At 43.3% G+C, this 13,652-nt stretch overlaps 2 protein-coding genes and 1 long non-coding RNA gene across 5 annotated transcripts; all 3 read right to left on the reverse strand.

Moving 5' to 3' along the window:
* Positions 1-1,598: 1,598 nt before the first annotated feature.
* On the reverse strand, positions 1,599-3,229 carry LOC119773525. Its single transcript, XM_038270511.1, has 5 exons — positions 3,220-3,229; positions 2,876-3,165; positions 2,508-2,767; positions 2,168-2,416; positions 1,599-2,083 (listed from the first exon to the last, which is right to left on the reverse strand). Exons 1-4 carry the CDS (start codon positions 3,227-3,229, stop codon positions 2,203-2,205), a joined length of 774 nt encoding a protein of 257 aa, XP_038126439.1. The 3' UTR covers positions 1,599-2,083; positions 2,168-2,202.
* LOC119773545 lies at positions 3,031-4,675 on the reverse strand. Of its 3 annotated transcripts, XM_038270536.1 has the most exons (6): positions 4,529-4,675; positions 4,192-4,437; positions 3,713-4,114; positions 3,553-3,670; positions 3,247-3,468; positions 3,031-3,165 (listed from the first exon to the last, which is right to left on the reverse strand). In XM_038270536.1, the coding sequence occupies exons 3-5, from the start codon at positions 4,070-4,072 to the stop codon at positions 3,359-3,361; spliced, it is 588 nt and encodes a 195-aa protein (XP_038126464.1). In that variant the 5' UTR covers positions 4,073-4,114; positions 4,192-4,437; positions 4,529-4,675; the 3' UTR covers positions 3,031-3,165; positions 3,247-3,358. The 3 variants fall into 3 exon arrangements, with proteins under 3 accessions (XP_038126464.1, XP_038126463.1, XP_038126462.1); XM_038270535.1 differs by having other exon boundaries at positions 3,553-4,114; positions 4,253-4,437; XM_038270534.1 differs by having other exon boundaries at positions 3,553-4,114.
* Positions 4,676-6,333: 1,658 nt separating this feature from the next.
* Positions 6,334-6,951, reverse strand: LOC119773523. Its single transcript, XR_005279423.1, has 3 exons — positions 6,912-6,951; positions 6,788-6,806; positions 6,334-6,511 (listed from the first exon to the last, which is right to left on the reverse strand). It is a non-coding gene; the product is annotated as an uncharacterized LOC119773523 (long non-coding RNA).
* Between the last annotated feature and the right edge of the window lie 6,701 nt (positions 6,952-13,652).

The raw sequence follows: 13,652 nt of genomic DNA on the forward strand, positions 1-13,652 counted from the left end.
TGAAATAAAGCCATTTTGGCCTGTGGAGTTGTAACAGACAAACCGTTAATGATACAGCCATGATCTTTTCTGGCAATCACCTAGAGCTGAAAACTAACAATATAAAGTAGATTTGAGCAGATGTTTTTGGTTCCAAGCTTCAAATCAGAAGTTGAGGCCAAAATGCTCTTTTCACAGTGAGATAAAGCCATTTTGGCCTCTGGAGTTGTAACAGACAAACCATTAATGATACAGCCATGATCTTTTCTGGCAATCATCTAGAGCTGAAAACTAACAATATAAAGTAGATTTGAGCAGATGTTTTTGGTTCCAAGCTTCAAATCAGAAGTTGAGGCCAAAATGCTCTTTTCACAGTGAGATAAAGCCATTTTGGCCTCTGGAGTTGTAACAGACAAACCATTAATGATACAGCCATGATCTTTTCTGGCAATCACCTAGAGCTGAAAACTAACAATATAAAGTAGATTTGAGCAGATGTTTTTGAAGGCTGCAGGTCGTTCTTCTCTGTGCAAAGGGGAGGGGGAGAGGGACGTTTGCATCCCGTTCTTCCCCTTACCCGCCACCAGGTGGCGGCAAAGGAGCCAAAAGTGATGCAAAAACGCTCCTCTGTCCATCTGACAAAGGCAAACCATCACCTTCCAGTCTTTTGCTGATTAAAAATATATATTAAAATAAAGCATAGATGTGGTGAAATACATAGAAAGAAGACGTTTATTAAACAAACTGGCAGCAGTAATTCACAACAGAACTTTGCATCCAAAAGACAGCCATGAAATGAAACAGAACAAAGTGCAGGAGTATTCATAACACATGCATTACACAAAGGTGCAGCAGTGCTTTCAAGTTATTTACAACACCACTGATTTTGCATCCCAAAGATAGCCATTAAATAAACAAGCAGCCATGAAATGAAAAAGAATAAAGTGCAGGAATGTTCATAACACATGTATTAAACAAAGCTGCAGCAGTGCTTTCAAGTTATTTACAACACCACTGATTTTGCATCCCAAAGATAGCAATTAAATAAACAAGCAGCCATGAAATGAAAAAGAATAAAGTGCAGGAATGTTCATAACACATGTATTACACAAAGCTGCAGCAAGTGCTTTCAAGTTATTTACAAGACCACTGATTTTGCGTCCCAAAGATAGCCATTAAATACACAAACAGCCATGAAATGAAACAGAATAAAGTGCAGGAGTGTTCTGTTTTGCTTTACCTGCTCTGTTTTGCAGCAGGCCTGATGAGTCCTGAAGTTAGATGCCCACAGCCACTTGTCGCTGCAGTAACCAAGCATTACCAAAATAGGCTGATGGAAGAACCTCTGGTTTGATGGTGACTGAGTGGTGATGAGTATCACCTGCCTGTAATCAGACTGAATTGAGTTTCCTCCATGAAACAAGTTGTTGAACTGGAGCTATAGATAAACAATGGATATGAACAATTTAAGAATAAAACCTGCAAAGGAACACAATAACAAGAAACACTATAAAATGAACTACAAACTATTTACATGTGATATTAAATGTCTTTTTTTTTTCTTTTTTTTGGGGGGGGGGGGTCCTTTTGAAAAAATAATTTTTTGAACTCTTTTTTCCACTCCTCCACGCTCTTACCCCCAATTGTGGCGCAGTAAGAAACACCACCCACCCTGGTGTGTCCGGTGTCCAGTCTTTTTGGCTGCCCGCACTTGCTGCAGAGGTACACCTTGTTTTGTCTCGGTGGCCCCTCCCCAGCCTCCGCCAATTTCCTCCTCCTGTAAAGTGTTGTTTTGGGCACAACAGGAGGAGGAGGGGGTGGATGTGGAGCAGAGGGGAGGGGCGCAAGGTTGGGCAGCACAGGCAGACGGGGAGCCAGAGGAAGTGGAGCTAGTGGAGGTGGTGGAGCAGGAGGGAGACTCCTGCTGGATGGCCCTGGCTGCTCCTCAGCGAGCTGAAAGTCAAAGGGCTGTAGCGCTCCCACCAGCACCAAGGACAGCTCCTTTGATGGAAGCAGTGGGCCTTCTGCAGCAGCTGGAGCCGGGACAGGGCCAACTCCCTGCTCCAGCATGGACTTCTCCCACTGCTTCTGTCGCTGGTTGAACCTGCAGAAGCAAACACAGACTGACGTCAGAGCCCGAGGACGTGTCCCGCGTGTGAAAATACTTTGTCAGTCAAACGGCACTCACCACTGGGAGATGGTCCTTTGGTTGAGCTCAAAGAGCTACATGGTGGTCTGAGCCATCAGTCTCGGGCATGCCAGCACTGTCTCCCGTATCGCCACGTAGTCACCGTGGATGAGGGACCATCTGCTCCTCATGTTCCCCCTGATACGGGTGGCTGCAGGATGCAGCCGACAGAGCTGGCTGCAAATGGCCTCCACCAGGCGGCTGGTGTCCGGCCAGTTTGCGGGGCCCGAATTGACTCCAAGAATGCAGCTGCAAAACCGGGAAAGCAAAGTGTTTAGAAAATTTAAACAAAATAGCAGACATCGAGGGAATAAAAGAAGCTTCTAAGTGTCCAACTAACCGCTGGAGGCTTTGCCTGCCAGGATGGGGGACGGTTTTCCCCTTTGCTGGCTTGAAGCACCCCTTGACTTTCCTCCCCTGGTACATGGAAGGATAGACCAGTCTCTCCTTGTCTGGCCCCGGCAGGCGCTGCCAGAGCGCAATGAGGCAGTCTATCCTGGACTCGCTGAGCCCGTTCAGGCTCCTCACCTCCACCAAGGCCTGGGCCAGCTTCAGGACGTGCTGATATCCCGGCTGGCCATCAGGACCTTTGACCTCGTCCTAAAAGCAAACCACAGCAAAAAGTCAACCACCTAACGAAAACTTTTTTTAACTAAGATAATCAGATGGCTTTGAAAAGTCGTATTAGGCGTGTGTTGTGGTGTTCACCTCAGAGTCTGAGGAGGGTTCCTGAGGAGGAGGAGAGTGAGCCTGGCTTCCAGGAGAGGATGGGCGTGGCTCAGACCTGGTTGCTCCTGACTGAGAGGCTGCTGTAGAGGAGAAAGAGGGGGAGTCTGGTGGGAAGATGGTGGGGTCCTCCTCATCCACCTGTTTCCCCTCATCCTCTTCCTCAACGGTGGAGACAGCAGCCGTCTCATCCGGAGTGTCAGGATCCTCACTTATATCCTCAAACACGCTGCCCGTCTGCTGGAACAGGTACTCCACCCCGATGAGCTCCCCTGTGAGGAACGGTGAGCCAGTAAAAAAAAAAAAGGAAACAAAAAAAAAACAACTCTCTCTCATTACGTTCTGCTGGTTACCTGTGTACGCAGCGGGCTTGGTGAAATCCTCAACCAGATCGTGTCCACGCAACCTGTGGCACTTCTGGTTGAGGGCGTGTTTGAGGTGGCCACTGTAGGAATGCAGACGCACCTAAACCTCAGCCGCCCTCGCCGGCGCTGCAGCAGCTGCTCGATCCTCGTTCCACCTCACCACTCCATCTACCAGGAACACCTGAAAGTATCTGGCACTCGCAGACGTCCCTGAGGAAACAGGTGGATCAGAGCAAACTGGATTCACATTTATGAAACAGAAACATAGACTTGTCTATAAAGAGCTGCAGTTACCTGGGATGAAACGGTTCAGGTGGAGGTGGAACGATTCCAGGGAGGTGGAACCCCTGGCACAGCGATACATGGGGAGTCGAACTCCACCCTTAGTCAGCGTCCCAGTCTGGGTGTAAAGCTGCACGCCGGGCGGGTCCTGGATGCAGCTGAGGTGGCGCATCTGCGTGTTCCAGATGTCCTGGATGCGGAGATCGTCCAGCAGCGGGATGTTCAGGGTGTTTCTCCCTGCAGGTCCGCGGAAGGTGTCCAGGAGGTTCTGGATGAGGATAGTGGTTTGCTCTGCCCCACGCGTCCTGGGGCGACAGTGCAATCTCCGCTCCTCCTTGGAGATCCTCTGGATCACCTCGGTGTCGCTCAGGTCGAACATCCTGTGCTCCCTCCCCAGCTCCGACCGCTTGGCGTCGGTGAGACGGCGGGCATCTTCAGGGTCCACCTCGAAGATGCAATGAGACAGCTGCCTCATGAAGGTGGGGTATAGCTCGTGGCTCTCCGTCGTGACACCACATGCGATACGTCGCATGTAGTGCCAGATGTCCAGACGGACCACGAGGTTCCCCCACTCCTACCCGACAGAAATCAGGGTGAGTTAGATGAAGAGGCTGCAGGAATATTAAAAGCTTCAATCATCTCAACTCTCACATGAAACAAGGCAGCTGTCTTCGACACGCCGTCTCTGCTGCAGCAGTCCCGGTCGACTTACATGAGCTGCGGGGGAGGTACCTCTGCGTCTCGGTACCGCCGCATCAGTCCAGCCGCCATGGAGCTCAGGCCCTCGGACCCCTCAGAGCAGGTGAGGACGCTCATGAGGACCTGGCCATGCTCGTTACCCACATTTGTAACCCAGGCGGCTGTGTCGGCGGCGGCACCGGCGAGCTTCTTCGTCACCTGGATAGAGATGCGTTTGTGTAAGCGGCAGAAAAAGAAAGCAAGCGATGTGTAGACACCTCTACGGTCGGCCGACTGAACCTTCTAATACCTTCTTAGTCGAATCCATCTTCAGGATGGACCCGAAGGTGGACGTTATGCGGGCCTTGTACTCCTCCAGCCGCACCGCCACATCATAACCGTAAACGGTGAGGAGCCAGGCCGGGGACGGTACAGCTGGCAAGGGCGGTGGCAGGGCGAACCTCGCTGAGCATCCACTGATGCCAGAATGATCCCCTTGAGGGGGGTGTCTCGAGTGGATAGCCATACCTCCTGGCCCACAGTGTACTCGGGGGCGGGACGTCTCCTGGAGTCGGCGAAGCGTTTGATTGACTGAGAGGACTGGTTGAGGGTGGCGATGGTTTCCCTCCAGATTTTCTGGCAACGGCGGATGTGCTGGTTAACGGACTGGACCGAAATCTCTCTCTCGTCTGCGGGGAAAAGTGGAGGTTGATAGCCGAGACTAACCTGAAACGGGGATTGACCAGTGGATGCAGATCTGAGGGAGTTGTGTGCGTATTCGATCCAGGGGAGAAATTGGCTCCAGTCCACGGGGTTGTTCGATGTGAGGCAACGAAGGGTTGATTCCAACTGCTGGTTCATCCTCTCAGTCTGACCATTAGATTGGGGATGGTAACCAGAGGTGAGAGAGGGTTTGCAGCCGAGAGCAGAACAGAAAGCCTTCCAGACCTGGGAAATGAACTGAGGACCCCGGTCCGAGAGGATCTCTTGGGGAATGCCATGTAAACGGAAAACATGCTTGATGAGGAGCTGGGCTGTCTGGAAGGCCGTGGGAAGTTTTCTAAGGGGAACAAGATGGCAGGACTTCGAGAAACGGTCTACAATGGTGAATATGGTGGACATACCTCGAGAGATGGGGAGACCGGTGACGAAATCAATGGCGATATGGGACCAAGGACGCGAGGGAACAGGAAGCGGCTGAAGCAGACCAGAAGGAGGTTGGTGTGAGGCTTTATTACGGGCACATGTGGGGCAAGCCAACACATACTCCTTGACGTCCCTATGGAGGGTGGGCCACCAGAAGCGTCTTGAGATAAGGGCTACTGTTCTGCTGACTCCTGGATGAGCAAAGAACTTGGCGGCATGCATCCAATGGATGAGACGGGACCTGACGGAAGATGGAACATAGGTTCGGTTAGTGGGACCGTTACCTGGATCGGGTTCAGTGGCCAGGGCTGAGTTGATGAGGTCAGTTATTTCCCAGTTGACCACCCCCACTGTGCAGGAACAGGTTCGGACGTCTCGGGATGATCGACGGAGTAGAGACGTGAGAGAGAATCGGGTTTGACATTCTTGGATCCGGGTCTGTAGGAGATGATGAGATTAAACCGAGAGAAGAAAATTGACCACCTGGATTGGCGGGGATTAGCTTGCTTGGTTGACTGGATGTAAGCCAGGTTCTTGTGGTCAGTCCATACAAGAACCGGATGCTCAGCTCCCTCCAGCCAATGTCTCCATTCCTCCAACGCCAGTTTGATGGCCAGAAGCTCTCGGTCACCCACATCGTAATTTTGCTCTGCGGAAGAAAGTCTACAGGAGAAGAATGCACAAGGGTGGATCTTTTGTTCTGAATCAAGTCTCTGGGATAGGACTGCTCCAACACCTGAATCTGAAGCATCCACCTCGAGAATAAACTGCTTCGCTGGGTCAGGTTGCATAAGCACAGGTGCTCTGGAAAACAAGGACTTTAATTTATCAAACGCAGCTTGAGCCTCAGGAGTCCACTGACAGATGCGTTTGACAGAGGTCAGAGAAGTTAATGGAAGGGCGGTCTGGCTGTAGTTTCTGATGAAACGACGATAAAAGTTTCCAACACACACCTCAGCAGCAGGGGGTACAGGGTCTCGTCTGGACGGGGTCTCCTGCGTGGAGGGTGGCTCTGGAGGATCCTGCGGCTGCAGAGGTTCTCCCTGCTCCTGCGTGGCCTCCAGCAGCTCCTCGTCGGTGGGTTCCCCCTGTCCAGCAGGGGACACCCTCTGAGGTAGAGAGGCGGTGGAAGGACCCGCCTGTTCATCTGATGTTGAACAAAACACACGTCTTAGTAAAACACAAGTTCCATCTGCAGCTCCCACAGTAAGCACAAAAAGAAGCAGCAGAAGCAGCAGCAGGATGCTAGTAATGATTAATGGCTACAAAGGATAAGACAGGGAAGGAGTGTGATTGGGTGAAAACAAGAAGAAGAAACGGGTGCCATGATGAGGAATCTACGGGTGAAAAGCACCGGCCCAGTTAGTGATGAGTGAGCTACAGCTAATTGCCAAAAGCAAATTATTTATTGACTCCAACTTACTGTTTCACTTCAGGTTCATCTGGTTTATTTTATCATTTGTGAAATAAAATGGGAGAAAACTATCAGCATCAGTCATAACTTTTTTGTAAACAAAAGTCTGATAAATTAGATGCTCATTACTTACATTCCTCCATGTCACCAGCAGCCTGGACCAGCTCCTCATCCTCATCCTCTCACGCTCCTTCTTGTGGGAGTCCACCAGGAGGACGGCGTAGCCCACGTCGTTCTCCAGCAGCCAGTGGAACGTTTGTCCGGCGTACCTCTATTCAAATCATAACTACTTTAATCATCCCAAAGGGAAAACAGATAAATTAAAAAGTGAATTAAATACATACTTGCCGAACTGCAGTGTCCACCGGCTGAGGACGAGGGTGGCGTTGAGGACGTCCCCACCCTCTTGGACGACACGGGCCCGTGCCTCCACCTCCACCTCCTCGGCGGGTTTGGCCCTCAGGGCCCCCCTCTGGGCTGCGTTCTGGGACCCCAGAGCCAGGGCAGCAGTGGTGGCCTTCAGGATGAGGCTCCCGCTGGGGAACCTCCTGAATTTAGGATGCTCTGACTAAAAATATTACATTCAAACATTCACAATATGGGAAATAGAATTATAGATGCATTAATACAGCAGTCATTTCAGTTCTCAGAGCATCATAGCAATAAAGATTTACTTACAGCCATTTAAACTGTTGAACAATGTTAATCTGGAGAAAAAAAAGACAGGAAAACTGATCAGCAACAAAATCAAACTTTGTGACAGAAACTATAGGGATGAGATTTTATTTAACCAGAGGTGGGTAGAGTACCAAAGCATTTGAACTAGGCAGCTATAAAACTATAGGACCATCACTGTTCCTAACAACCTCCTTTTTCACAGTTTCTACCTTCAGTCAGTTAAATAACATGCTGCTGTCATTTTGCACTTCTCTGATGATGCTGCTATTTTCAAATATCTATTACTGTAAAAATGCCCATAGCTGGATATTGGTTATTTATTCTCCAGGTGCACAGTTTGATATCATTAAAACACTTTACAGTACAGGATTTAATTTTATTTTTTTTAAACTTCACTATTATGTTATTTTACACACTCCTTTTTTAAATAATGTTTTTTTCTGCTGTAAACACCAGGATTTCCACATTGGACAATAACAGGATTTTCTTTTCTATTCTATTCTAAATAACAGGAGTACAATTTCATATTATTTAACTTCACTGAAAGTAAATAATGTTTTTTTTCTGCTGTAAACACCAGAATTTCCCCATTGGACAATAACATCATTTTCTTTTCTATTCTATTCTAAATAACAGGAGTACAATTTCATATTATTTAACTTCACTGAAAGTAAATAATGTTTTTTTTCTGCTGTAAACACCAGAATTTCCCCATTGGACAATAACAGGATTTTCTTTTCTATTCTTTTCTATTCTATTCTATTCGAATCTATTTTAATCTATTCTAATCTAAATAACAGGAGTACAATTTCATTTTATTTTAACTTCACTGAAAGTAAAAGGTACAATGCTGTTAAACTACTCTGATTACAGAAATGTTTAATTATACCTAAATTTACACCTTTATTTATAACTAAATTTATTCACTCTTAAAACATCATTTAAAATGATTTGGAATTACAACCCCATCATTTCTTTTATAATTCATGCCCTGCGATCAGGTCAGTTTACCGATCGGATCCTTATTACCATGCGCAATAAAAGCGGACAGCTTTTATTAGTTACCGCTGCTGCTGATAACAAGCTAAAAACAACCAGTTTCCGATAAAGAACGAGCGCAGCCGAAAGGCCTTCTCAGATTGGAACTACCGAAGCCATCTGATTGGCGCGACACAGGTCTGATTTCGATTTCGGAACCAGAGGAAGCCTCTGATTTGACGAAGCCTGACGAACGCTCCGGTACCTGATTGGTTGATATGGAGACCGGGCGCTCTGATTGGTTCTCATTTTAGAACCAGATTGGAACATTGGAACCGAGAGCATCTGCTCCCCGTAGGCACAAAACTTTATTTACACAATTCAAACATATAAACAATTGACGTAAAACAAGTGTGAGTTAAAAATCACTATTGAGATCAAAACAAGTGTCAGTTAAAATCATTCAATGATGAGCTTCTTAAAATGAAGATCTCCATCATCTGACACAGTACATAAAAGGTTGTTAAAACCCCACAACTGTATAAAATCCTCCATGCTGTGTGTGGCTCTGTGGAAGTGAAACTCCAGTTCTGGCTTAATCGTTGCACTTCCACAGAGCCGCGGCATCTAGGTGAGCTCCCTGCTGCAGTCTCTGCAGGACAATAAACGACCATCTTTGATTCACTGTTTCAAAAAAATTAAAGTTGGGCCTTTGGCTCTATAAAAGCAGCGCTCGTAAAAACCATCCCAAAAAGACTAAAAACTAGTGATGTTATGAGATGAGCCGAGGCGTCTGTCGAGTAATGGAGTGGGCGTTTCCCCGAAGCGTGTGTCGAGGCGTGATTCATTTAGGAGAGGGGCCAAAACTGACGACGTCCGAGGCCTCGCAACCGTGATACCACGTGACCGCTTCGGGAAGTGGTTCAGACAACGCAGCCAGATGTGGGAGATTGGAGGAGAGCTGCTGTCAGCTGGAAAGAGTTTGGATAGCTTCTAAGAATAGATTGGTTGTTTTTTTTCAACCAATGTAGTTGTTTAAAACTATTTTGGTGAGAATAAACAATGTGTTGTTTAAAATCTGAGCAAGCCACCGGACACAGTTAGTGTTAACACGTCAGTATTAAGAGGTAACATACATTGTTTAAATTTACTTATATATTTCTACCCCTTTTATAGAATAGAAAATCTCTTTATTGTCCCACAATGGGCAAATTTACAGCAGCAGAAAGATTACTGAAAATGGTCACACAAATGAAGACCTTAGAAAAATGTATAAGAATAACATTAAAAGGGACGAGTGAAAATATAAACAATAAAATACTGTAAAGTGTTTTAACAATATAAAACTGCTCACCTAGAGAATAAATAACCAATATCCATCTATGGACATTTTTACAGTAATGGTTATTTGAAAATAGCAGCAACATCAGAGATGTGCAGAATGACAGCAGCAGGTTATTTAACTGACTAAGGTTTCTATCATTACATTTGATTTTATTTGTTCCTGCTCCCGGTGGTTGGAACCTTTATTCCATTCAATAAAACAGAAATAAATAAACAAACAGTTTTTTTTCAAAACTTCAGTTTTCATTCTTTTCCTGCTTTATGTGTCACGGTCACGGTTTCTAAGCAACATAACCTACGGCGGTAAAACCCGCCGAAGGGTAGACCTGTTTGAATTCACAGCCAAAACTCTTCCTATCTCTTTATTTTCTCGGACTTGGAAGGATCCAGTCTAGGTAGACCGTGTCCTTGGAGGATGCAGCCCATGAATTCAAACAGAGCCAATTTTTCTGTAAGACACAGGCTATCAGTCTAGAGGTTGATGGTTCAAGACCTGCCTTTTGACTTTTGAAAGTTAAGATTACACTAAATTATTTTGGCTGATGAGACTAATTTGCATTGGTTTATCCTGGTAAAAATATAGATTGGGTAAAACGCTGCAGAATAAGGTCGGTTTAGCCAAAAGATTGGTTAAACAGAACTTCCAACCCGATTAAAACCCAAAACTGTTGTAAAACTACTATGTTTGAATAAAAATTACTAACACCTTTTATTTAGCTCATCATTTCCCAATTTTCACAAACACTTTCACTGTCTGCGAGTTGAGTTGAGTTTAGTTCACTAAAATGGCAGAAAAACTGTGCACCTTAAATGATTGTTCTAAGAAATTTTTACTCTTAACCAAATTACAAAAGATTTTATCATACACACTAACAATTAACAATTTCAAAGAAACTTAAAATGGGAAAAAACAATATAACATAATAAAAATCACAGATTTTATTACTAGCTGTAGTTCTGCTTTCTACCAGTAGGTGCTGACATGTTCACGTGGAGCCTAATGAGTGTCCTTTCTGCAGCCACACCGCAGAAAGGACACTCGTTCAAGAAGAAGAAGAAGAAGACACACTCATGTACAGTAGGTGGCGGTATACACCTTAAAGTTGCTTCCGATCCACCATAATAGAAAAGAATGGAAGTGGAACTAGAATCAATTTTAGAGATAATACAGAGTCAGCAATTGATTTAACATTAGTTTCAAATTCTATAGCAGGTGTTTGTTTATGGCAAGTAATCAATAAAACAACTATAGGAAGTGATCATTATCCTATTTTGATTGAAATAAAGTTAAATATAGAAAGGTATTGTATAAAAGGGATAAAGAAATGGTGTTTTAGGTCAACAGATTGGAAAACCTTTAGGAATAGTAGTGAAATGAAAATGTTAAAAGTGGATATGAGTAGTAGTATTGATGAAATAAATGTTTCTATATGTAATGCTATCTTAGAAGCTGCTAATCAGGCTATAAGGAAGAAAGGTGGGGGAAGGGAAAGAAGGTTGGTGCCCTGGTGGACATCAGAATGTAAGGAGATTATCAAGAAACGAAATAAAGCTTTCAAATTATTAAAAAGAAATCACAATTTTCAAAATCTGACCAACTACAAGAAATTACAAGCAAATGTAAGAAGAATTATTAAAAATGCAAAAAGAGATTATTGGAGGAGTTTCTGTAATTCAGTAGGGAGGGAGACAGATATTTCTAAGGTGTGGGCAACAATTAAAAGGATGAATGGGATTAAAAGAACGAGTGGATATCCAATATTAAATGAAGGAGAAATAACAGCAGTTACTGACAGAGAAAAGGCAAAAATGTTGGTAAATACTTTTGTTAAAATTCATAGTTCTGAAAATATTAGTCAAGAAGGGAAAAAAGGGAGAGAAAAGACTATTTTGGAGAACAAGTATTTATTACAGCAAATAGAAGATACAAATGAACCGTTAAACATGTTGTTTACAATAACAGAACTGAATAGGGCTTTTAAAAAATATAAATTATCAGCTCCAGGAAAAGATCAAATTTATTATGTTATGATTAGCAACTTAAGTGAATCTTCTAAAAATATTTTATTAGAAATGTATAATAGGATATGGGAAGATGGGGAATTGCCAAAGAGTTGGAAGGAGGCCGTGATTGTTCCAATCAGAAAACCAGGGAAAGATGAATCAAAACCAGGAAATTATCGGCCAATAGCGTTAACATCCAACTTATGTAAAATAATGGAGAGAATGATAAATGAAAGATTAATATATTATATTGAAAAGAAGGGACTTATATCATCTTATCAGAGTGGTTTTAGAAGAGGTAGAGGTACAATGGATCCAGTTTTGTGTTTAGAGCATGAAATTAGAAAGGCACAGGTGAATAAAGAAAGTGTTGTGGCAGTATTTTTTGACATTGAGAGAGCATATGACATGATGTGGAGGGAAGGGTTATTAATTAAAATTAGAAGAATGGGTATAAATGGTCATATGTTTCGATGGATTAAAAATTTTCTAGAAGATCGACGAATACAAGTGAGGATAGGGGAGGATTATTCTGAGAGTTGGAAAATTGAAAATGGAACACCACAGGGAAGTATAGTAAGTCCGTTATTATTTTCAGTGATAGTTAATGATATGTTTAAAGAAATAGAGGGTGGAATGGGATTCTCATTATTTGCAGATGATGGAGCAATGTGGAAAAGAGGAAGAAATTTTGAATTTATTGTAAAGAAACTTCAGGAAGCAATTTCAGTGGTAGAAAAATGGTCATATAAATGGGGTTTTAAATTTTCAGTAGAGAAAACTAAAATAATGTTTTTTACAAGGAAAAGAGTTGATGAAAAAACTAACTTAAAATTATATGGTCAGGATTTGGAAAGAGTTAAACAATTTAAATTTCTCGGGATGTGGTTTGATGAAAGAATGACATGGGGTGTGCACATTAAGAATATAATCGATAAATGTAGGAAGGTAATAAATATAATGAGGTGTTTAGTTGGAACAGAGTGGGGAGCTGATAGAAAATCATTAAAAGCTATTTATACTGGGTTAATCAGGTCCGTTCTTGACTATGGATGTATAGTTTATAACTCAGCAGCAGATACAAACCTCCATAAGTTAAATAGCATTCAACATCAGGCTTTAAGAATATGTACTGGCGCTTTTAGAACTTCTTCAACAGCAGCATTACAGGTTGAAATGGGAGAAATGCCACTTAAAGTTAGAAGAGATCAATTATCTTTAACATACTGGTCAAATTTACAGGGACAAAGGAAGGATCATCCAACATTAGAGGTGCTTAAACCTGGATGGGAAAAGGAAAAGAAACAATTAAAGAGCTTTGGATGGGTAATAAACACTAAAGTTAATGAAATTAAATTAAATCAGTTAGATATATGTCAGACAGTTCCAATAACAGCAATTCCACCTTGGATACTTCCTGATGCTAAAGTTGATCTCTCATTATTAGAAAAGAAGGAAAAAGATAAATATCATATTATGAATAAATATATAGTACAAGAACACTTAAATAACTATTATAATTATATACAAATATATACAGATGCATCAAAAAATACTGCTAATAAGGTAGGGATAGCATTTATTATACCACAGTTTCATATTAATGTTGGAAAAAGGATTAGTGATGGAGTTTCAGTATATACCGGTGAAATGCTAGCTTTGCTTTTAGCAGTTCAATGGGTGGAAGAGGTAAGACCATTAAAATCTATCATTTGCTCAGATTCCAGTTCGTCATTAGTCAGTTTGCAAAATAATCAGTCAGTCAGTAGACCAGATATATTACTTGAAATACAACAAACACTTTACAGAATAAATATGATGGGGCTAGTGGTAAATTTTGTTTGGGTTCCGGCACATAACGAGATAAAAG

Source organism: Cyprinodon tularosa, unplaced genomic scaffold (assembly GCF_016077235.1).
Source record: "Cyprinodon tularosa strain WSP-4 unplaced genomic scaffold, ASM1607723v1 ctg764, whole genome shotgun sequence".
Lineage (NCBI taxonomy): Eukaryota > Metazoa > Chordata > Actinopteri > Cyprinodontiformes > Cyprinodontidae > Cyprinodon > Cyprinodon tularosa.

Excerpts from the sequence above, each read along its gene's own strand:
- LOC119773525 (XM_038270511.1), bottom strand. Across the intron at positions 2,768-2,875 it reads AACCCTCCTCAGACTCTGAG|GACGAGGTCAAAGGTCCTGA; the intron begins GTGAACACCACA and ends GTTTGCTTTTAG. Across the intron at positions 2,417-2,507 it reads GGCAGGCAAAGCCTCCAGCG|CTGCATTCTTGGAGTCAATT; the intron begins GTTAGTTGGACA and ends CCGGTTTTGCAG.
- LOC119773545 (XM_038270535.1), bottom strand. The coding sequence starts at position 4,072 with ATGCGACGTATCGCATGTGGTGTCACGACGGAGAGCCACGAGCTATAC. Across the intron at positions 3,469-3,552 it reads CCTGAACCGTTTCATCCCAG|GGACGTCTGCGAGTGCCAGA; the intron begins GTAACTGCAGCT and ends CTGTTTCCTCAG.